At 30.7% G+C, this 25,521-nt stretch overlaps 1 protein-coding gene across 3 annotated transcripts in view; it reads left to right on the forward strand.

Moving 5' to 3' along the window:
• The first annotated feature begins 1,513 nt into the window (after positions 1-1,513).
• Positions 1,514-25,521, forward strand: part of ATXN3_1 (Ataxin-3) — an 80,240-nt gene continuing 56,232 nt past the window's right edge. For 2 of the 3 annotated variants that reach the window (XM_012938182.3, XM_051214624.1), the window contains exons 1-2: positions 1,514-1,787; positions 21,951-22,471. In XM_012938182.3, coding sequence (XP_012793636.2) covers positions 22,139-22,471 — 333 coding nt within the window. In that variant the 5' untranslated portion in view covers positions 1,514-1,787; positions 21,951-22,138. Of the gene's footprint in view, positions 1,788-2,670; positions 3,189-21,950; positions 22,472-25,521 lie in introns of those variants that run through there. The other variant, XM_051214625.1, reaches the window with a different exon arrangement.

Consider the following 25,521-nt stretch of genomic DNA (forward strand, 5'->3'; position numbering starts at 1 on the left):
GAAAGATAAATAAAAATTTATAACATAAGAAACCTATTCCGTCATTGAATATGAAATAAACATAATTCAGCAAAGAAAACTTTCTTTTAGGAAATATTATTTACTAAATCTGTACAATTGTATCTATATTCTATTAGAATGCATAAATTTATAATAAAATAGACAATTCTTACGTCATATAAAACGTGATAGAAAAGTTCTTTCAACGTATTAATACGTTTCGAGCAATCTGACCGCACATATATTTATAAAGAATATTTGTGTGTAAGGCATGAAAGGTCAACTAGACAAATGGAGGGTTAGATAGAGGAGATTTAATAAAAAAGTATGAAGATTTGTGAAGATTGTAGTATTTCTGTAGTTGGATTCACAAGTCAACCTAAGCTAGACCAACATTGAGAACCTTAAAGCACTGGACAGCCGTCTCATCCTAGTATGAGACTCCTCAGCAGAACTCATACACGACTCCTCACATGGGACTTAAACTCAAAACTTTCGATCTCGCACGCGAATACTTAACATCGATTTGTGTTAATGGCTAACCTCAATTGATTCATGATCTTTAAGATTCTCTCAGTAGTTAAGTTATATTTCAACTGTCACTCTATACTGCAACTAAAATAATGTTAACTCCAGAGATTAGAATTGATCTCATTCTATAAAATGAATAGATCTTAGTTCAGTTTCGAAATGTAAATGTATAAAGAAATCCTAATGAAATCAATTAATTTATAAATAAATCCCTGTTATTAAATTACTCATGAATTCTTACAATTAATTTATCTTGGTAGCTATGAGAAAATTCAACATACAATAAGTGTATATGACATAATTAAGTGATTAAAATATTCTTTTTGATTGAGATCATGAACCGATTAATGTTAGACTACCGTTGGAAACTTGGAAGCACTTCATCATGTAATTCATTCTATGTTTTGATAATCAGTTAACAAAATTTTTTGTTATAATTCTCAACTGTATCATAAACAATCACTTTATACATAATTTTTTAAAGAAAAGTTAAAACAAAACAAAAACAATCTGACTTAATAGTTAGATAAATAATGAAAATAAAATTTTGTACACATTTATTCCTCATTAAACTCGTAGTTAGATACACTCCATTATGGATTATTTTTACATATTTTCTCATATGTTATATGTTCCTCAAATTTTGCTTTCATTTATTATTGTAAAGTAAAACTTGAAAAAAGTCTAATTAGGAAAAAAACAAAAAAAACAACAAACAAATAGGATCCCTTTTATACAATAGGAGAATAAAAAACAACAACAGTCATCACTATCTTAAAGGTGTGTTTGTATCACATTAATACATTGGAAACTAAAATCAGTTTTACAGACATACATAATAATGACAGTTTAATTCACCTGGTAATATGATTGGTTCTTATAATTTTATAAATTTTTTGTTATTCAATGTTATAAAAAGGGTTATAAAATAATGTACCATTTAGATTTTCTTTTCTTTATTTTTTTTCTTTCTTTTTAATGAAAATGAGTTTAATGATAGATTATTACTATGGAATATGTTGATGAATTCAAGTGTTTATTTATTTAACTGACATTAAAAAGTGAATTAATATGTATGAAATAATTGTAAATAACCTTTAACTAATTAACAACCATAAAAAATTTAGTTTAAATGAAATACTTTCTATAAATATTCGTCAATATTAGAATGAATAGTATAACAAAAATTGGGCGTCAAGTATAGAGAAGTCATTATATGTGATATACACTTATTTGGATTAATAATAAACTTAAAAGTGAGTTTTAATGAAATATGAATTTGACCTAGTTGTTTCAATATTGTTGTTACTATAGGGTGTATATATCTTTTTTTTTCCTGAAAAAAAGAACGCCTATAAAAGTAACTTACCATTTGTTAAGTATGATGCTTGACTCGTTACTAGTAAACATATTGTCGTTTCAAAAATGTTGCTAATAATATATATACTTAGTTTATGTGGTCTGATTAGCCTTATAACGACATGAACATATGCTCACTTGTGACTGGCTTCAAGAGGTATATCCTGGAGTTCTGGTGAGAAGTAGTGACCAGTGGAGTTCAACCAGGTCTGTTGTGAGATAGTAACTCACTGAAGACAATGGTGGATGTGTCGCTCAGTTTCGTGGATTAGTTGAAGTTAAACATTACCACCGTTGAATGCTGGCTCAGTGGTCTAGTGGTTAAGTGCTCGCGCGCGAGACTGATATATCCTGGGTTGGAATCTCGCAAGGGGAAAGGTCATGGATGAGCACTGATGGGGAGTTCCACAATAGGACGAAACGGCCGTGTAATGCTTCCAGGTTTTCCATGGTAGTCTAGCTTCAATTGACTCATGATCTTAACCATTGAAATTACTATAATATCTATAAAACCCACCTGATATATGTCTGATTATTTATGGCTTTAAGTATGTCAGTAATATCGAAATGAAATACGGGTTATGAACTGTAAGAAACATTTGTCATCTTGTTAAGACAGAATAACGCTTTTTCAAGGAATCACTTATTTTATTATTAATGGATTATAGTTCTTTATAATAAACATAAAAATCCAATGTTAATTTTTGTAGTAAAATAACGATAAAACAAAATTCTTTTATATGAGGTTTTGTAATATGATCTTCAAAATTTTGATGTGTGAATACAACATAAAAATGTTAATATTATAAAACCTCTGATCTGTTTACTATTCTATGATATCAGAGACCATAAGCTAAAAGTCACTGATTTCTATTGAAAACATAGTGTACCGTATCGATATATATATAGTGGTGTTAACCTCACTGAATATTTAATCTACACTCATAACCTTTCATGCATTTGGTTTTATGACAAGATTCTCATAAATTTAAGTCAACAGATATCGCAAAATGTTTTGATTGATGATAACTAGGTGACACTTTATCGCTATTTTATTCTAAATTGAGATTCTCCAGCAGTTCATAATAATTGTGTTTAGATGCCTTATATCTGACTTCAATTGGATTATATGCTGATTTTTATTGAAATACATATGCCGGCTATCCTCGCATATAATTATCGACGTAATCTTCGTTGGTGATATCGGAATTAAATAAGTACATTTCATGCACTCATTGATTTGAACAGGCAATCAAGAAGACGAAGCAAAGAGGGAAGAGAGAAGCAGACTAAAGAAGGCAAGTGAGCCAACTTGATTTAATCGATAATATATAGTCACATAAAAGTAAGTTACAGACATATGATGAATAGGGTAAGAAGTACACACACAAACGCACAAATAGAAACAGTTAAGGTTGATAAGCCAATGATTGACAAGGTCAAAATATGACTCAAGAAGAATGAATAGATTGGCCTGTCCAGAAGCTAGAATAAGTTATGTGAGCATAACATAGCAACCGACACTATATGTCAACAGATCAAGAGAATAAAATATCTAACGTCCACCGCTTAAACGTTTACCGGGAATTCTTTTTGTCTAAGTTAACTATTTATTAGAAATATCAAAACAATTTATAATACATTTTAATAAACCTGACTTAATTTCAAACCATTTTATACAGATTATTTCTGATATTAATGAAAACTTAGAATGTATGATTCTAAACGTTATACCGATTGAATACGAATGTTTATTAAGAATAATTTCTTGACATTTAATTATTATCCTTTCAAGTAATAATATGGTCAGATTACAAATGTAAACAACATCTAACTGTATAATAAAAATATGAGTTAATTATGATGATTAATTTATTATGTAAGTGAATCACTTTAGTATGTTAAGTTCTATGAGCTAGATGATTTCATTCATGAAGTTTTGATTATTATTCGTGACAACATTGATTAAGTCTACTTCACTTAGAAATGTACCTTTAAATTATTTCACTAGTGTTAAGCCAATTTATCCTGATGTCCTCGTATTTGATTTATTCGCAACTTTAAAAATCATTTGTAGGATTTTAAAAGCGTATGAAATCAACGTTTTTAATAAAAAAAGATGACAAAATCACTATATTCTTTTTTATGTATAATGAAAGGGAGAACAGCAAAAAAGACAACTGTAATATTATCTACAAAGTGAATATTATGAAATACAAGAAAAATTATAGGACGCTTTCACTTACAAAAAATATCTAAGGGTGAAATATCACTATATCTTATCGTTGCTATCAATGAATGTGGACTAGCATGGATATGAATCATGTACCATCTAGTTGGAAACATTCAAAGTTTGTCATTCAACCAACTGAGTTCAATGACAATATCGATGATATTAAACAATATTCATATAGCATCTAGAAATATTGTTTTTTAAATTGACTACTACATATGTGTAATTGAGAGGTATTCTATTCTATTAATTTCTGATCATATAGTTTATGTTATCTGGGCACCATCTTCATATGTAACAAGGATATATTATTTCAAAGAATAATATTTATTTTTTATTTAATTTGTGTAACAACCAAATGACAGTTTGAATGATTATTAACTGAACTATGATTAAATTATTTGACTTCCAATTATAACAGTTAACAAAATGTAATCTGTTTGTATTTTATGTGTTTGTACATCACTTAACTCAGATTTATATAAGGAAAATATTCAAAAGAGAAAGATGTAGGATGCTTTACATAAAAATCCTTACCATTGAAAGGAGATTATTATTAAAGAATTTCAGAAGACATTAGATTTTAAAAATTAGTAGTTGATTAAGATCATAAAGAACACTGAAGTGATCATGGTTTCTTTAAAAATTCACTGGTCATTTTCACACGTTTTGTAAAAATAACTTATCAGAATGTGTTTTGTGGAGATTTTTAGAAATTTTCATGAGTTCAATCTGTGAAAAATAACTTAAATCTTTAAATCACTTGTTAACATAGAATTCTCACTTTGTTGAACATATTTACATCAATTCTAAAAGTAAAGTATTCTACTCTTAGTTTCGTTTGAGATTCTAACTAAAGTTAATCTGACCATTTTAACTGAGTCCATTGTTTCTTTATAAATTTTCATGGTAGTCAGTTACTTTAGATAATTACTATTAAAATCTTTTCATGTTAGTTTAAAATATAATTTTGTTTTTCTGCAACATTTTAAGTTTTTACATCGGTAGTATTCAATAATCATGAAATATATGATCGTAATGAAGTAATTCACTATTAAATCATGTATCTTCTAGTATAACGAATCTGAATATTCGAAATTAAAATTAGTCAAGCAAAACAACTTGTAACTAAGTTTCTATTTTCTTTTGTAACACCTTGATAACTAATAGAATGTTATTTCAAAAAAGTTACTAAAAGGGTAACAAAACAGTAAATAAATAAGTGATAACACAAAACTTTAAAAAAACATACTAACAAAGTATCGAAAAGGTTTGTGCGATGAAGTCATAAATTGAACATAATCTTTCCTATAGTCTTGAAGAACGTTTTTGAAATGAAATGTTAAGTGATGAACCGATTGTGTGACTTCCTATTCAATATCAGTTCAAAACGATTCTGAAAAAGAAAAAAGAAAGTTTAGTAGGAGAGGTAAATGATGTAAATGATTAAGAAAATGTAACCAAATGTAAGCAAATGAACTAAGATACCTTACACTATCAGTGGGTTTAATCTGAATTAGCCTCCTTGGTTCTGGTCGACTTACAGACATTAATGATTCCGAATACAATATGAATAACCTCGAATGAAAAACAGAGTAGCGTAACGAAAGATAGCAGGTTCGAACAAATGAACAAAGTAAACTGATTAAGCACAATGAGTAAGTTACAACTTAGTAGGTAAATAAATCTCATTTTTAAAACTTCAACCAATTATTGACACATTGGTCTACAGTATAGGACATTAACTTCACTTACAATAGGATGACTTGATGAAAAAAGAAACCAACTTGAAGATTACGCACAATAATCAAAGAAGTAGGCAATAGAAGAGAACAGAGTAAATATCTAAAATTATTTGCTTCTGTCTAAAATATGATATGAAGTTTGAAACACTCAAAGTTTTTTCTAACTTACAGATGTAAGTTGTCCCAAGTTATCTCCATTCAGTTTTATAGATGTTGGTCAGTAACCCAAACAATCGTTTGTCTCGTCTTCAAATAAATTATCCAAATTATTGATTTTGTTCAGAAATATCAATAAGAATAAATATAACAGTTATATCAAAACTTCATCTGAAAATTTATCAAATACAAAATGTCGATAATTTATTATAGAATTTTCTTTCAAATCAACTTTCACTCTAAGTTTGTTGGTGTATTCATAAGAATCTTGAATTTAGTAACCTTGTCCTAATATTTCATACCATTTGAATATTTAATATTATGTAATAGTTCTCAATTTGTTTGTGTTTCATTATTCGAATTACCTGAATTAAAGACATATTTTAAAGTTTTTAACAGATAAACTGAAATTCTCAAAAAGTATTTATGAAATGTTAGACAGAATACTAATCGTTCGTTAGTACAAAGAAATAGAATTTAATGAGTTCGATTACAGATTGTTTGATGTTGTTCATTATTGATATATACTTTGTGATAGTCTTTACTTCAAACGCGTAACAAATGAGTAACTTGGAAGAAAATATCATGGTTTCTGTAAAAAGAATCTTTACAGATTTATTTTAGTTCGAAAAGTTCAAAACAAAAATAGTTCGTATGGTAATATAAACTCCAGTGTTAACTTTATAGTTAAAATACCTGTAATTATAAGTTTAAAAAAATTAGAAAAGTAATTCGCTTGGTATTGGCTATCAGGACACAGTAGACAATTGGATAACGCGATGGCATTTGAAGCGAATGGTACTGAGTTCGAGGCCCGGAGTGAACGTCAACTCTGAGGTGAAGGTTCATCCAGCTGACGGTTCTCAAATAGGACGAAACGCGCGCTCTGGATTGCTATGTGTTAAATCAATGATTAGAATTAATTATCAGTAAAATCGTAGCTGCTTAACGATCACCTTTTGGTCGGTTTTAAGACGATGTGTATATTTCATTGTGCTAATGTTTAACATTATGATGAAAAAACTGGCTGATTGTTAATGAATATGCATAGGAGACAAAGAAAACCTTAAACTCTGATGTTTTTTTTCTGATAAATTATTGAATGGACTTTATCATCACCGCCTATTGATTTTAAGTTATTTCTAAAGTATTAATTTATAGCATTTTAAATAATTTGCATAATAGAAATCGATGAGCTTCATATTTCTCATCGTTATGGTAACTAATCTTGTGATCAAATACACTTTGTGCTTTTAATTGTCTGGGTCACCTACTTTACAGATTATAGAACATCATAAAATAAAGTTTTATGTTCCTAAAGGGGAATATCTATGTAGTCAAAGCTACATTTACAACTTAAGTCTCAGGTTAAATTTAATCATTATTTTTTTCTGTCAAATATACTTCATTTTTAACGATTGTCCATTGTCTATTTGTACTTGTAACCTGATAAATTCAATCAAAAATTTTATTGTAATTATTTTAAAATGAAAGGACTACTAAAATGGATGTCAGTAGACAAACCATAATGTTTATTTTACAATTCAATTGCTTTTTCTAACTTCTATTTAAATTATGCTATTGACATGAGGAATTTTAAATGCAGATCTATAATAATACAGTTTTACATTTCATCGTACTACTACAATGAGAGTGCATACAGACTGAGATTAAAATATGAATGTATATGGTAATTCCATTATGTTCAGGCTAACAATAGCCATCATTATGAGATTTTGATTTTGATAATGAATAAAAAAGAATAAAACTTTTTATTTATTGATGTTTTACTATTCACTGAAAATACTATTATTAAAGTAAACATTAGTACAGTATTGACTATATCATAATTAACATGAAATATTAACTTCTGTTTATGGCAGGCATACAGTATTAGAGGCAAATACATATAGATTAGAACTATTTATACATAAAACCTAAGAAATCTTGGTATTACTTTTGTAAAAATAAAAAAACTACCTGGAAAAATAGTCAATTATATAGTAGGTCTCTGATAATGAGAATACAATTCATCTTTATTCTGACCAAGTATCTTGATGTTAATTGTAAAATATCTATAAGAAAAGTGTTTATATTTTCTGTTGGTTGAAAAAATGTATATGTATACATACTTATATTAGGAGTACTAAATTTTATGGTAAAACACTTTTCCTTGATCAGGTATATACATAATTAGAATACAATAGAATGAATATTGTTTATTAGCGCCATTTGTAAGGAAAAATATTTATGATTTTCTGACACCATTAATAATATTCTACAAATATAATAAATATTATCTATCTATCTATTTATCTGTCTGTCTACAACCTTCGATCAAACAGCCTCAAGACAAAGTGAGTGGAAATTTACATTCACTTAGATTAGTGGTCACATCACAATACAGTTGATAGAATTAGATTTAAGCTTCGGGCTAGAAAATATAGTAATAGTCGTCAGTATATGATCCTTAAATGTGATTATTAATGTATAATTCTGTAATCAGTTTTCTTGGTAATGATATCTAATTAGCCATATCTGATAGTTCATTATAGGTTATTTCAATAATGCATGTAATAAATGGCGTGGCAAGATTTTAGCGAATGATTCTACCTAGTTAGTCATAATTACAAAATGTATTAATCTACTTTACTATTACTAATAATAAACTAACTACATTGGTTATAACCAAAGATGGATAGTGTTTAGTAATGGAATCCAAGACACGCGTTTCATCCTATTTGGGACTCGTCGGCTGAATGTGCCTAAATCCCAGAGTTGATGTGAATATCAACTTAATGTAATATCGAGGCAATCCACACACAATACACATATGCCAACTGCACTCCTAAACATCAGTGAGAACATACATGCAAACACTACAAGGTGAATTTAAATTTCACCTCATTCCACAAGCAAGTAGCCATCAGGACCCAGTAGTTCTGTGGATAACGTGATGGCGTTTGAAGTCAACGGTACTGGGTTAGAGTCCTAGAGTGATCATCAACTCTGAGGTGCAGGTACATTCAGTCGATGAGTCCCAAGTTGAATAAAACGCTCGTTCTGAGTTCCACTGCTAGCCATAATCCATCGGTGCTTATGGTGCTTGTGACTGAAGGCAATATCGAGGAAATCCACACTGGATGCACAAGAGACTGATCAACTGCAGTCCTAAACATTAATAAGAAAATTCAGGCAAACAAAACCATGTGAATTTAACTACAGTGATTGACTAAAGGCAGTTGTCACATAATCCTCAGTCTCAATCAAATAAAAACAAATGATCACTATTACATTTAATTACTTTCAGAATATTTTCATAGATCTGCCTGTCTCGTTGTAATTATATATATTGGTTTTCCTCAAATTTCAGTTGACTTCATATAACAAACTTTTAATGGTTAAACTGTGATTTGAATTATATATCAGATTAATCTTTTAGTCTAACTTGAAGAGATGATAATTTATAAACAGTTCACCTTAAAACTATTAATGCAACTTGCACGACATACTGGTATCAGTTAAAGAATAGGTATAAACTGGAAAGAGTTGATTAGCTACGGTTAGTAAAATTTTGAAACGCCTTAATAGACTAAACTATTGATTTCAGATGGGAAAAGAAGGAAAACATCAAACATTTTGAGAAGGTAACTTTACAAATAAATTGTTTGTTTGAATTTGAAATGACCACATTTTACAACTGTGGTTATTTCGCAAAACAAAGTAACCAGTCCTCATAATTATTGGTGGAAATAAAATTGAATCCTTGACTTAAATGTCTTCAAAAGTCGGGAGTCGGCTTCTAAACACAACAATAAAAGATTTCGAAAAACACAAAACTAGGAAAAAAGACAATCCAATGTTTCACATTTTAAACATATCTTCGGGTAAATTTAAAACTATTAGAAAACTAGACAATTTATTAGTGTTCTAAGGTACTAAGCACAACTGTTCATATGTTTCAATAAATTATTCAGTTTTAGTTATTAAACATTATTATGATTAAGTGACAATTTTAAACAAAGATTACATACTCATGTTTAAATTTATTCATAATTAAATTAGTTTGGATTTGCGTGATTTATTGCGTTCCAATTAATATTAACATAAGGAGGTGTACAAAAATATTCCATGATGTGATTGACTCATTTTAAAGCATAAAACTTTCTCGATAAAAGGTCAAAATGTACAACATCAGGAATAATTTACAAAACACCACTAATTTTAGCTAATTACTGATCAGTCCAGAATGTTTCATTTACTGACTTCAACTCGACATAATGTTGCAACCAGGTTCTATATTGCGGTCGTTTCAGCTAAAGAATGTACACAGTAAATACTTATTTACATAAGCCTGTTATCCCTCGTAAAGGAGCAATGGCCACCCACCAGCACTCTCCAACCAATCCTGTCCACGGGACTCTTTTCCAGTCTATCCAGTTGCCATTCATCTTTTTTATGTCTGCTTCCGTTTCCCGACGTATTGTGTTCTTTAGTCTTCCACTTATCTGTATCATTTCGGGATTCCAGGTAAGCAATTGCTTCGTGATGCAGTTTGATGATTTTCTCATCGACTGTCCTATCCACCTCCAATGTCTTTTCCTAATTTCCTCTTAAGCTGGAAGCTAGTTTGTCCTCTTCCACAGAAGGTTGTTGCTGATGGTATCGGGCCAATGGATGTTGAGCATATTGCGTAGACAACTGTTTATAAATACTTGTACCTTCCTGATGATGGTTGTAGGAGTTCTCCAAGTTTCAGCTCCGTACAGTAGAACAGCCTTGATATTCGTATTGAAGATTGTGACTTTGATATTGGTTGAAATTTGTTTCGTGTTCTATGTGTTTTTTCAATTGTAGGAATGCTGTCCTTGCTTTGCCAATCTTTACTTTTACGTCTATATCTGATCCTCCTTTCTCACCGATGTTGCTTCTCAGGTATGTGAAGGATTCGACGTCTTCAGCAGCTGTTTCATCAAGTGTGATTTGATTAGTGTTCTCCGTGTTGTATTTGAGGACCTTGGTTTTCCCCTTGTGTATGTTGAGGCCTACTGATGCAGAGACTGCTGCTAAACTGGCTGTCTTGATTTGTATTTGTTCGTGTGTATGGGATAGGAGGGCTAGGTCATCTGCATGGTTCAAATCTTCGAATTGATTGCGAGCTGTCCAATATATCCCGTGCTTTGTATTAGATGTCGTGTAATTCATAATCCAGTCGACCACCAGAAGAAAGAGGAAGGGGGGAGTAGGTAGCTCTGTCTGACTCCGGTACTTATTTGAAATGCATCTGTCAGCTGTCCTCCATGAGCTGCGGATAATGTTGACTATCTTCTCAGGAACTCCATGATGTCGAAGAAGCTTCCATAATGTTCTTCTATCTACACTGTCAAAAGCCTTTTCATAATCAATGAAGTTGGTGTATGGTGACGAGTTCCACTCAACTGATTGTTCGACTATGATCCATAGCGTCGCAATTTGGTCTGTGCACGACCGATCCTTACGAAATCTAGACTGTTGATCTCGTGGTTGGGCGTCTACTGAGTCCTCCATCCGGTTCAGCAACACTCTGTCAAAGACTTTCCCTGGTACTGACAGTAGTGTGATGTCTCTTTGGTTCCCACACTTGCTTATATCTCCCTTTTTGGTATCTTGATGAGATCTCCTTATTTCCAGTCTGTCGGTGGCACCTGTTCTTCCTCCCAAAGCTACCTGTCCCATATCTCCAACTGTTCTAGCTTTTTTCCTTGCCGTTGCTAGCTCTTTCATATATTACTGTTTGTCGGCTCTAATGCTACTTTTTTCTTGCTCTTGTATATTTACCTTGTGCCTTGACTTTATCTGTTCTTGTTTATTTGTTTTCACTTGCTGTTTTCTTGTTCTTCACGTCTTGAATCTTGTCCAAGTTTTTGACGGAGATCAATTCCTTATGATGGTGCTTCTTGTGACACAGAATATTCTGGCAAGTTAATACTTTTTTGATCCCTTTCCGATTTTTCTCCTTCGTAGTTTCTTCTTCTTTCAGTAGATCCTATGAGGCTTGTACCCTGTTGTTAAAAGTTATCTTGAATTCATTAAATTTAGTAGTATCTGAAAGGAAGGTGGTATTGAACCTTTGTAATGCTGTTTATCCAGTTGTCCGGTGCTTCATTAGCTTCAATTTCATTTTGGTAACCACTAGGTGGTGACCTGAAGCTACGTCAGCTCCTCTCCTGGTTCTCACTTCTTCCATCGGCCTTATGGATTTCTTATTGATACAAATGTGAGCTACCTAGTTCTCCGTGGTGTGGTCCGTTGAAATTCATGTAGCTTTGTGTATGCGTTTGTGTGGGAATACTGTGTCCCCTATAAACAGTTTGTTGAACACACATAGGTTTGTAAATCTCTCTCTATTTTCGTTTCTTTCTCCCAGTCTCTGACTTCTCATGATATCTTAATCACCGTTTTTGTTTATTCACATCAAGATCGTCAGGTTTTTTCTGAGCACTTCTCTATGATCAATCGCAGCCTCTCGTAGAGCTGATCTTTATCGTCGTCATTGCTATAATTGGTGTGTGCATAACATTGGATAATATGCATTGTGATTCTCTCCTCATATGTTTTGAAGGATGCTTTGATGATCCTGGATTCGAGAGATTCCCATCCTATAAGTGCATTTCGTGCTTCTCTGGACAGAATCAGAGCCAGTCCATCAGTGTTTGGAGCATTTTACTCTTCGTGACCGGAGTACAGCAGCACCTCTCCCAAATCTAACCTTTTCTGTTCAGCTTGAGTCCAATGTGTTTCACTGATTCTGAGCACCTCCAAGTTTTATCTCCTCATTTTCGTTGCTGTTTGGAAAGTCCTCCCGGTCTCCCACATTATTTGGAAGTTTCATTTACCTATATTAATTGTTGCTATGATTTTTAGATGGGGTATCGGCCTCGTGACTTCCGAAGAATCTCTGCTTTCATTCTGAGGCGTCATAATCCTTTCTTCGACTCCCAGGGTATATTTTAAATTTGTTAATCTGTTTATTTTAGTTAGCGCTTTTTAGTAAGGTTATTTTTCCATAGGATGGAATGCCGACCCCATGCCCGACTTTCCTCCTTTATGTTGGTTTGGCATCGGCAGTAACTCTAGAAGAGCTACTGGAGAAGTCACACCGTAAATAGATTCCCTGTTAATATGGAATAAGGTGTTTACGTATTTGGTTTGTAGCTGCAATCATGTAAAAAACCTATTTCATTAATATTTTAAAGATTATCAACAATTAAGAAACTGTAAAATCAATATTTCTGGTAATACATCAAAAGACATTTATCTTGGTTTTTTTTAAAGAACTGTAATGACAAAACATGAAAAGATTTGAAATGGCAGATAAAGCCTGTTTTCCTGATTACTGATATTATATTCAAGGTTTTTCATATTATTTGGTAAAATATACATACTTGATTCTTCATATGAACTTGAGTAGTTTGTCTTGTTATTAATGAAAACTTTTAATCGATTGGAAAATACGTAGGTTTATTTATTCAGTATTCTCTTCCTTTTTTTTCTCTAACCAGCTAATCAAATTACTTTTAGCAACCAACCATTCTTTTTAAAACTAGAAAATCAAGAACAAAGTGTGAAGGAGAGAGAAGGAAGAGAAAGTAGTGATACATCCGTTGTATCTAAACTTACATTCCTCAGGTATTTAGAAAGTATTATTCCAACCAAATTGATTATGTTGTTATCAATCTGGTTTTTTATAAAAATGTCTTTTTAGGACAAAACTCATTCTGATTAGCATAATGAAATTATACTTCCAGTTTTATATCACTATTTGATATTTCTGTTATTAGAGAAGTGTCATTTTGATGATAAACGTTATTCTTGTTTTTTAAAATAATTTAAGATGGTTACAGAGTTAGTATTGGTGTTCATTTAGAAATTTTCTGAATGCATGGAAATGCAAACTACTTATCTTTGTAACTGTAGATATTTTCAATAAGCTAAAGACTTCGTTTACAAGAAATACTTTTCAAGACAAACTGTAATTGTTTATATTTAAGCTTGCCTATTCCTTATTACCTTGAAAACATCTAATGTTTAAGTCTATTATATACAGTCAGTTTGTTACTGCAAATTATGTGGTGAAATAATTTTATTAAAACCATACATTTGATTAGTATATATTTTACATTTTATTTTAGCAATTATAAATGATGACCAAAACATGACTTGCTTTTGTAATAATGTTCAGGATATGAGTACGTACGTATGTGTCACTTGTGAATAAGTAGGTCGAATGGAATGGACAGTTAGGATCAAGCAAAATATAAACGTTTGGTTTAATGAAAAATGCAAACTAAGTTTGAAGTAAAGTCTAAACTCATATCTCATATGTATAACATGACATTGATTCATGAAGACACTAGTTAATGTACAGAGAAGTATATATGTTTCGCAAACTAAGTGAAATATAGAGTTTTAATCATTAAGTGACATCTATTAAACAAAGTTTTGCATTTTTCCTATCATGGTAAACGAGATGATGGTGAAATGAGTATATTTCTATATTTAAACAATGAAACGAATTTCTTTTGTTTCAAGTCTTTTCTCCAGTCGCAAGTAGCCTATGATATTCACTGGAAAAGAACAATCTAAACATCACAAATAACCGAATATTTATAAATAGTCTGTCTTCTTTTATCTTTCATTCAAAAGAGTTCAGTTTTCAAGAAGAATCGATGGAAAATTAAGGGCGGAACTGAAAAGAAGCTGTTTTAAAGTTAGACTGGTTTCATTGTACAAAACTAAATGTTCATTTAATCATTTTAGTTGTGGACCAATATATTCCCGAGGTAACCTCCAGTCTGATTAATGGATTTATGTGGACGTTCCGTAACTAGTAAATCAAAAGAACTTATGGAAGGGTTCCCATAAATTTTTCTGAATACTCCCGGAAACGTATGTCTATAAGGCAGTATAGTTGTGGATAATGAACATTATATTTACACCTATGAGGCCCTCGTAGTTACGAATAAATGGCCGACATCAACTCTTTTTCACCAAGGCAACTGTTGTTGAATATTCACGTCCTGTTACATATACAGAAGGAAATTTTGTGGTATGCATTTTATTGCCATGCTAGTCGCAATCTAATCAAATGATGTTTGCGGCTTACAGTATGTTATTTTTAAAACATTAATTTGATTGTTTGATTCTAAATATGTCGACTAATTAAGAAACCGATTAAGTGCATTGTAGTCATTACTGTTTCTATTGGAAAATATATCCATATTTCTACTCTGGATGACATTTTTTTCACTATAAAGCTCATCCACCTTCAGTACATTTAATCATATAATCAGTACCATATGCCACTTATTATGATTTTTGTTCGGCTTTCAACGTGCGTGTCAACGTCCCCTACCAATATACGTCAAACCATTTTTATAATTAGGTTAGTCAATGAAATTTTAGGCTGTGTGTAGCGGATTAGAATCCTTGTAATAGATTGAATTCGCTTTATTCAGTCAATCTTATTATTCTTACTCTGTTTTCTAAATGTATCAAGCCATCAAAATGTATGAAATATTTGTTTTATCCTCTAAATATCACACTAATTTCATATTACACCTTTTTAAATCTTATTTTACTGACTTTGTTCAGACGATTTTCATCATACTTAATTCCTTTACTATCAATATTATTACTGTAATTTTGACCCCTTCATCCTGCTTGCTCCTACTTTTTGTGTTGATATGAAAAGTGGTAGAGCGAGTCCATGAACATTTACATCAGAACCTACTTGGTTTATGACTTATAGACATATATCTATTATTATTGATCCGCTTTAAAGAAATAATAACTTAACAACATATTCATATATACATTTACTTTTCTAATGAAATATTACAATGCTTAAGAATAATAACAATCTTAATGTGTGATTGTGAAAACATTTAGGTAGATATTCTTTATATAACACATTAATAACTAATTTGCAAATAATAAAAATAAGATTTCTGGGTGAATATACATACATCTTCCATTGAATGATATTGGTGAGTAGACATGATTAAGTATAGTGTAATCAAAGTTATGTAATAAAAACTACATGACAAATATCAGTCTTTACTCATCCTTTGATAATTTATATTTAGACTAGATTTTGATAGAGTTTTGTTCTCTGACCTGGATGGTTTGGTCGTGGAGCTTTCATCGTTCTTCTGAACGACATCATCAGCACAAACTTCAGATAGGAATCTAATTTTATAATGATAATTTCAAGATGTAAGAGTAAAATACACAATGTAATTTTCTATTTAAAAATTAAATGTATTTCAAGTAGAGAATATCCCAGACAGTTTGATTTTGTTTACATTAGCACAATGTTTCTATTAAGTCATTTTAAGTAGTGTATAGTTAAGAATAAAGTAAGAACATTAACAGTGGTGCTTAATGATTAGAATGAAAAGAAAGTAAAATTTAATAGAGCAGAAAAACTGTGTTTCACTGAGATCTTGAGATAAGAAAAATATTTAGATACTGATTATATTGTAGTGAACGAGAACACGAGTGGGGATAATAGAATGTATTTGAATACAAAGTTTCAGAACATATAAGTAAAATCTGAGAATCATACAGTAAATATTTCATTTGCAAAATGTCAATCAATCGTCTCAGACTTCACTGTTTCTTCATTTCTACATCAATCATTCTTTGTTCTCGTTCTCTTTTCTTCGATCTTCTTAACCTTCTGCAACCAGACATTTCACTTTTGATTGATGATACGTATTACTTATATCTGTCGACATCAGTAGCACACACTACAATATTACAATGTCTCACCCAACGTTTCAAATTATAATGTCTAATTTTTCATATATATACCATACTAAATCTTCTGTATCAGAAAACAATCTTTAACCGACTTGATTTATGTGCATTTCATAAACTTCTTTGCTTAAGTATTTATTTTAGTTAAGCACAGAGAATCTTGTCAGACCGAAGGCTTTATGGTGACTGTCAACTTAGTTTCTTATTGTAACTGTAAAGATTATTTATCTTAACAAGTTTTAATGTTAATTTATTTCTGCTATTTTGGTTGTATCCGTGTGGTCGTTTCCATCCACAAAACTACTCATCAAAGTCAATTCTATTTGATTACACCATTACCTTACTTGGGTAATAAACATTATACTTTCCGAAAGTGTAGATAAAACATTCATCATATGGAAATGTTCCAACTAATAACCTACATATATGAAGTTTTGATTATAATATATCCGTATTCTTAGTAATTTTCTGTAGTTTTTTTCTGTAAAATATTTGCCAACTATACTTTAGTATTCCATTTTTATTCTAGACAGTTTTAATGCTTGACATCATTGATTGTAAATCGCAGAAACAATATTCATTTACCGAAACTTGTTACTAAACGAATATTTGACTAGAAAAAAAAGAATTAATTATTGGATTTCATTCATACGTTTTAATCACTATGCAAGATTGTTTAAGATGAATAATACTTAAATGATTTCATCGAAGGGATTGATTCAACTCATATACATTAAATAAATGAATGTAATTCATTATTATCTGACCAGTTTTGTTTAGTAAATGTCTATAAAGAAATTAGACAATATGTTATTTGCAAGCAAAGATGGATAGTGGCTAGCAATGGAATCCAGGACGCGCGTTTTGTCCCATTTGGGACTCATTAGCTGAATGTGCCTGCATCTGGAAGTTGATATTCACTCTGAGTCTCAAAACCAGTAACATTCGCTTCAAACAGAATGATCAATTGCAGTCTTAAAATTTAATGGGAAGATTTAAGCAAAACGATACCAAGTGAATATGTTATTTGATTAGTAAGAAAATGTTTTGAGATTTAGTTTTAATACCAAGTTTTGTTTAATGTCATAGTTCAATAGGAAAGGACTAGTCATAAAGAATTTCCTGAATACTGAGTAAGTAGTAATTTACTAAATGTTATTTTTTATGAGTTCGGCGTATCTTTCAAATCTCAAAATTCAAGACAATACTCTTTATCAATTGATAAATGTCAATACAAGGCTTTTTGTTCCTTTAAAAAAAACAATTATTGCAAGTTACATATACTTTTTAACTCATTGTAGACTCAAATGTTTTGTTACTATATTGTCAATGGCGACATACTGTTGTATTATTACAATATAAATATCGTAACTGCTAATCATAATATTATTATACACTTTACTTGTGATTTATTTACATGGTACTGCAGTAAACAGTTTCACCGATAGAAAAGCAAATAGTTGGAGTTTGTTGATATTTGATTTTCTTTTGATATAATTAAGTCTCATTTCGATATTCAGTTACTTTATACGTTAAACATCTTCATGTTTCATCTCATCATTTGATTTAGTATTTTTGTTTATACTTAAAAGTAAATCGAGATAACCATTTTTAAACTCTTGAATTTATGATTCCTTGATTCAATTCTCAGTCCAAATATCAATACTAGGATGTAGGGACTTCAGAATGATGAGTTTTAAACGCGTAAGAACCCACATTTCATAATCTGTAGTTGACCATTATCCAAAATATTGATATATATGTCTATTAGAAAGTAATATTAAAAATTGAGTTTGTGTTTTGAGATGAGATGAGATATTCCATATTCGGTTGATTTAATGATCTGATTATGGCTCTAGTAGATTTATTTGTCATGATTATAATGGGTCACTGTAGACTGTTGAAAGACATTTTAAAGCTAAACTCAAGGAATGGCTATCTACATTTTGTTGCTGAATCAATAACATTTTTATTGTCCATCATGAAATCTTCAAACTGGATAAATTAACCAAAATTTTACATTTAAAAAATGTTTCTGACAACGGGGTTATTAGGTTCTAAAATGATAGAAAACGTTTTCTGTTTTTATATTCCAATACAATTATTAAAAGAGCCAATTAAAGTGATGTTATTAGGATTGTTGTCAATTTCATCATCGTTCATATTAGAAACGGTCGTAGTAAAAATAATGTCACAGACATTAATATCAATCTCATAATCATCGTCTACAAATCATTATATAAACTTTCCTGTTTATTATGCATAGTTCATTTGCCTAATAATTATATTTGCTAGAAAGCTCTATATTCATTAACTTAATTATACAGCAGCTATGTTCCCCACTGTTTGTTAGTATCATCATTTCATTTTTCTGGAATCAGACCATAAAAAATGAGATCATAAGTCATATGATATGTCCATTTAGGAAGTTATAAATTTATAGGACAGCGTGAATCAAATTTATGAATGTTCATGAGTAATTAGGATGTGGTTAACAATTCATTATCGAAATCACATTATATATCCGATTCCATACTTTTATAATAATAACCTGAATTAAATCACTCAAGATTGTTAGTGTTTACAGTAAATATTCACTGAGTCCTTTTTATATAAAACTCTCAATTACATCACACAATGATCTGTGAAAACACTGCATTTGGTAAAGGTGACTGATCATTATAATGCTAAATAGATTATGCTCTGCAATTTAGTTATGTTAATGACATACATCCTCAATACATTAGAGTTGAATCTTAATAAAAACAATGCGTTCATTGATAACGTCGAAAATAACTGCTCAGAAATTCGAATCATTGAACTATATAACGATATCTACTGAATACCTCATCACGTGCTGAATATTGGACGAAATATTTTTCAATATATTCAATTGTTGATAAAACATCAAGATACATTTCGAAAATGATAATAAAACTATCCAATTATATATATATGAACAAAAATATTTTTTTGACTTTGATCAATAATCGATTGATGTTATATCATCATTAAAAACCAGGAAACACTGAACCAAAGGTCTTGGGTTAGAACCCTACGTACATGATCGTGAATACGCACATCTGATGAGTCCCACACTACGTCGAAACGGCCTAGTTTTTCAATGATGGTCTAACATCAATCAATCTATGATTTCAATTAAAAACTTAACAATCTCCACATTCCCATACTGATAAAAATTATTTTAACTCTTTTCTCTCTTTCATTTAAAAAAGGTCATTTCAATTATCATTTATTAAAATAAAGTATATAAACTGGGACATTGAAATGAAATTGTCTTTTTCTCCTGAAACGTAGTTCATCTTATGAACTCGTATGAATTTTTTCGTATATAAACTATGGAAAATCAGTGTTCACTAAAATTTACTGATTGATATATAAAAGAAAGTAATTGTTCAGTATATGGGAATGATACACTTGAAAGATTATCTGGAATTCACAAACATTGATTGGAAGGCAAAGCATACATCAGTGATGACACTATACTAGTAATAAACTGAACAACATTTCCAATAGCACCTGAGCTCATTCTGTATTTTATCAAAACGTTAGCAGTTTAAAAAATATATCACATTAAGTCATACATCATTGATGGTATTGGATGGTTGTTGAAGTTTCTATTACAATGTCACCGAATTTGAAAATGTGAATTAGTTTATGGCAACTTAACAATCTGAAGGTGTTATGAGCGTTGTAAGACTTCATGACATCAATCGATTTTATATGAGATCATTATGTCTACTGATAAAGTGTATTAAAATAGAATGGTATTATTTATAGAAATTTATTCTACTGTATGAAAATAGAAGTTACGAGAAGTTGAACTGAAGATTTCTATTTCGTTTCTTTCGCAATGTACCTTTGTTTATGTCTACACATTTGCGCATAAATACTTACCTGGCACTCAGTGTATAAAACATTTTTCATTATCCATCTAGTTAGCAATTCTTCAAAGACACCACCCTGTCTAGGTGACTGTATGTCAACTACATTCGTAAGGTCATATGTTTCATAATCTCAATGACCTTTTATGTTTCCGTAGACGAAATCCATTTATAAAGCTCGTACACAAGCAACATAAATCCATGAGCATATTTACAAATCGATAAATATAAACATAGATCCGAGTGATAACATTTAGTGATTGGATGATTCAAGACATTTTGAAAGATGAAAATTGAAAAATACCCAGAACAAGGGTTTCGCTTGGTCCTCATCAACTAAATACAACCTTTATTATTTTAAAAAACCAGAAATTACGCACATAAATCAATGATACTTTTATGAATGAGATTGTTCAGAAATGGATATGTATCATCATATTGGGGAGACGATTTAAATAAAGTCAATGTGATTGAACAGATGGACAGAAAAGTTAATGACTGCAAATAAGTGACATAATAATTTTTAAGTAACTATTTCAATTTCCACTCAACTGATTTCGATCTGAGGTCACACAAGGTATTGCGTCTTTGTCGAGAATAAATTTGATGACCATATAAATCACCACGTTATATATATGTTCTGTTAGGACACCGTTGATAACAGACCGTACTAACAAGGATGAGCGATTTTATTCATGAATGAATTCGAACAAATAAAAGAGATCATACGGTTTATCTATAATTAAACAGATACCATCATTTCGGAGAATGAAATCATCATCACATTAGTTTGAAGAGTTCATTTTATGAAATAAAACAAATCCTTAAAATCCTTTTAGCATGTATACAATCTAGAATTGTCATATTTATTTTAAAAGAGCAAGACGTTGACGTTTTTTGTTTTATCAAAGTCTTGATTAATACTGTTCAAGGAATTCGTAAAAAATATTGTTTTTAAACTACCTAAATTTTACTTGTTGGCTAAGTGTTCTAAAGATTAAGTGCTTGTTAATAGATTTCAAGGTCCTATTTTCGATACCTGATGATGTCCTGGATGCATACTGCTCAGAAGTTCTACATTAAGACTGAAAAGTTGTCTAGTGTTTTTTGACTTTTAACAGTTGTTTAACTAAAAGGAGACCATGATGTTAAGTATAACTGATATTTATTTTGCAAGGTATTTATTTAATAGCAGTTTTCTGTATTATACACTTTTAGATTCAATTAAACAAAAGTTGGCTAAAAGGAGAGTTATCGTAAATTGAACAATATGTGGCTTAAATTCCATGTAGCCAAAAGGATTATTATAATTAAGAACTATGTTAAAATGTTTGTGGACTTTTGTTACTCTTCAACATTTGAAAATCACATTCTTGAATAATCAATCTACCGTGACCAATTAACTAATGGTCGTGATTCAGACCAATACACATGATAATGTTATGGATGTAATTCAGTCAGATAATAATAAAACAAAAAAAGAAATCAATACTCATCCTAATAATTCTACATTTTATGATTCTAGTCATTGTATATCAACTAACAATGTATCCAGTCAAAACTATTCTACAAATGATGTAGACAATCAAATATTGATTGATAACCAAAATGAATCGAGTTCACTTAATAACAATAATGAAGAACTATTAATTGATAGATTATATAAACGAAGACAATTGTTGTTACAACATTTATCTGTAGAAATACAAAAATATGAACAATTATGTTGGGATGAAATGGTAAGAGAAAAGTTTGGTGTTATTAGTATCATCTTTAAATGTTCATTTACTTCATAATTGTGATTGATTTCGTTTGTTTTTATTAATTTTGTTAATTTATAGTATAAATGTAAACAACATTATGATCATTTATGATAGAGGAATTTTTATTTACTCAATATTCGGTAGTTATGAAATATAAACTGGAAATATAATAATAATCGAATTGATTGATCTTAAATTTATTTCACTGGTTGAAATCATGAGTCAATTGAAGCTAGACCACCATTGAAAACCTGGAAGCACTGGACGGCCGTTTCGTCCTAGTATGGGACTCCTCAACAGTGCGCATCCAAGACCCCGCACCCCGCTAGATCCTTGTTAACTAATCGTATTTCAAAGTATATTCAGTCTTTTTTAATTATTAATATTAGTTAAGTTATACAAATGAAATAGTTTGATAGGCGAAATATGTAAATATACAATTGTTACCATCATGTATTACGTAATTCTAAATTTGTGACTTCTGAAAACAGATTGCCTTGTACAAACAAATGCATGCACTTTGAGGAATATATCTAGATAAGTCCGGAAGAAAGGATAAAAATTTGAACAAAATGAAGTAATATATTTTAGTTTAAATCCGCGATCATCAACACAACACAGGAGTATTAATATCGACTTATTGAATACTAAGGTTTCATCTCATCAATTTTACGATAAGATTTTCCGCCATAGCAAATATTTTGATTGCGTTATTGACATATTCTGTTCAATTAAACTCTTCTAAGTTTGGTTTACAAGTTATAAAAGACGTGCATAGTTCAGTTTATATTTCTAGAAAAGTCTTCTTGACAGTATATCTCTATCCGTCTTAACTAGCTGTCAGTCAGTAACCACGTAGAACTTCGTACGTACGTACATCAGTTTGAATTGCCATACCACATTAACACTGAGATACAGTTGTCGATTCAAATCGCGTGGTTTCAGCAGACAAGTAATAACGTTCCGTCTGCCTTTGTGGTGCGAGGTGATAAACGGAAGCGAGAAGAGCTAGTCATGGAGATAAGAGAGGTGTTAGGAGGTGTAAAAAGGATTTGAATGTGACCAACTTGGTCTCGTGTGCTGTTACAGGTATGAGGGCCGATATCACTTCCCGGCTGCCCACGCCGTGGAAGAGTATTTCTTGAGGAACCTGAAAAGGAAGTCAGATTAGTGTTGGTCTTCACGACTTGGGAGCGTGACTGCAGAGCCCAAAGGACAACTGCTTGAGGCCGGTCGCGCACGTCCTTTTTGTGGGATATTTTTAACGTGTTAGCCCCATTCTTCAACATTCCCTGCCACTGGAGACGCAAATCCGTGAGGTAAGGTGAGGCGTGACATTTTTAGGGTCGACCTTTTCTAACACCTTCCTTCCTTGTGAGAAGGCAGAACTGCTGCAGATGCTGGTTGTCAGAAGGAAACACCTTACTGCTGTCACACTCCTCTACAGTCAGCAGTACGACTTCACCCTCAGACCTTGAGTTGCTGCTTTTAGTCTTACCGTTCTCCAATCGACCTGCCTGGCATGGTAAAACCTACGGGAACATATGTTCCAGCCAATATAGCTCGGTTGGGTCATCACTATAAGCAAGCCCGACCAACAGATCAAGGTAGCAGCTACGTACAGGTAACTAGCTGTAATTTAATTTAATTATCCCAGAAATAAGAAATCTCAAAGACGAATTTATTCCGAGTTATTCATTTTCGCAGGCCTCAAGAACTTTAATTACACGTTATTGCTTGTGAATTCAATATATATATATATATATATATATATATATATATACATATATATATATATATATACATTTTTTAACAGTCGAATTCATGAGTAGACTTAAGCTAAACCACCATTAAAAATCTGGAATTAATGGATGGCCATTTCATCTGAGTATGGGACTCTTCAGCAGTGCGCATCCTTGATTCCACAGGTAACGACTCGGATGCGGGAATTAAGGCAAAACCGCCGTTCAGTGCTTTCAGATTTTTAATGATGGACTAGCTTAGATTGACTCATGAATTCAACTTACAAAAAATCTTTTTATTTGAATAAAGTAAGTCAGAAGGTGAACTTATAGAATTTTTAATAAATTTACTTCACTTCCAATTAAAAAATAATTGACAATTTGTATAAACAAATCAATTACTTTGACCACATGTTTAAAAATCAATGAACAGCTGTTAATTGGGAACTAAGTGTTCTATAATGAGGAAATAAATAGTATAAACATTCAAGTGTTTTTTATCTGATTGAGTACTCTTTTTATGTTGTTTAACGAATTACTTGTTGCTAATGAACTAAGTTGAGTCTTTTCGGTGAAGTTTTGTTCTCCACCATCTCATAAGTTGAGTCTTTTATTAATTAAACCAAAGATAAAAACAAATTTAAACTAATAGTTTTTTATAACTGATTAGAAATTATATAGAATTATGAGGTATTTAAGGATGGAACTTATTTCAAATACAGAAATACTTATACAAAGGAAAAACATATAGATTAAAGGTAATATATACTCGTATAAATAATAAAATGTACTTAAATAATGATAATTAATTATCGAAAACTTGCAATATAAAGGTTCACTATTTAAAAGAAATAATAACATTTTTTGAGTAATATAATACCATGAAATGAATACATAAATGATCTTATTTTAGTGACTAATTGTTCTTGAAATATTCTACATTCCTATGTTGTTACCTATGAATGTGATTTTCATTTAAATGTTCTATTAGAGTACTGTGAAGTTAAAGAATGTATGTGATTTCACTCTATTTTTTTCTCGTGTATCTTGGTAATAAACTTTAGATTTTATTGAAAATTACATAACATCTAAATTCAATTGGCTTTGTTTTACTTGTATCTTCCCATTGTTATTTAGGATTGCTATTGATCAGTTTCATGTGTAATAAAACAAGTAAAACATCTCAGACAACACCAAGTGAATTTAAGCTTCACCCCATTGTACAAGGAGGTGGTTATCAGGACTCAGTAGCTAAGTCGATAACGCAATGGCGTTTGATGCGAA

This window comes from Schistosoma haematobium, chromosome 2 (genome assembly GCF_000699445.3).
Source record: "Schistosoma haematobium chromosome 2, whole genome shotgun sequence".
Lineage (NCBI taxonomy): Eukaryota > Metazoa > Platyhelminthes > Trematoda > Strigeidida > Schistosomatidae > Schistosoma > Schistosoma haematobium.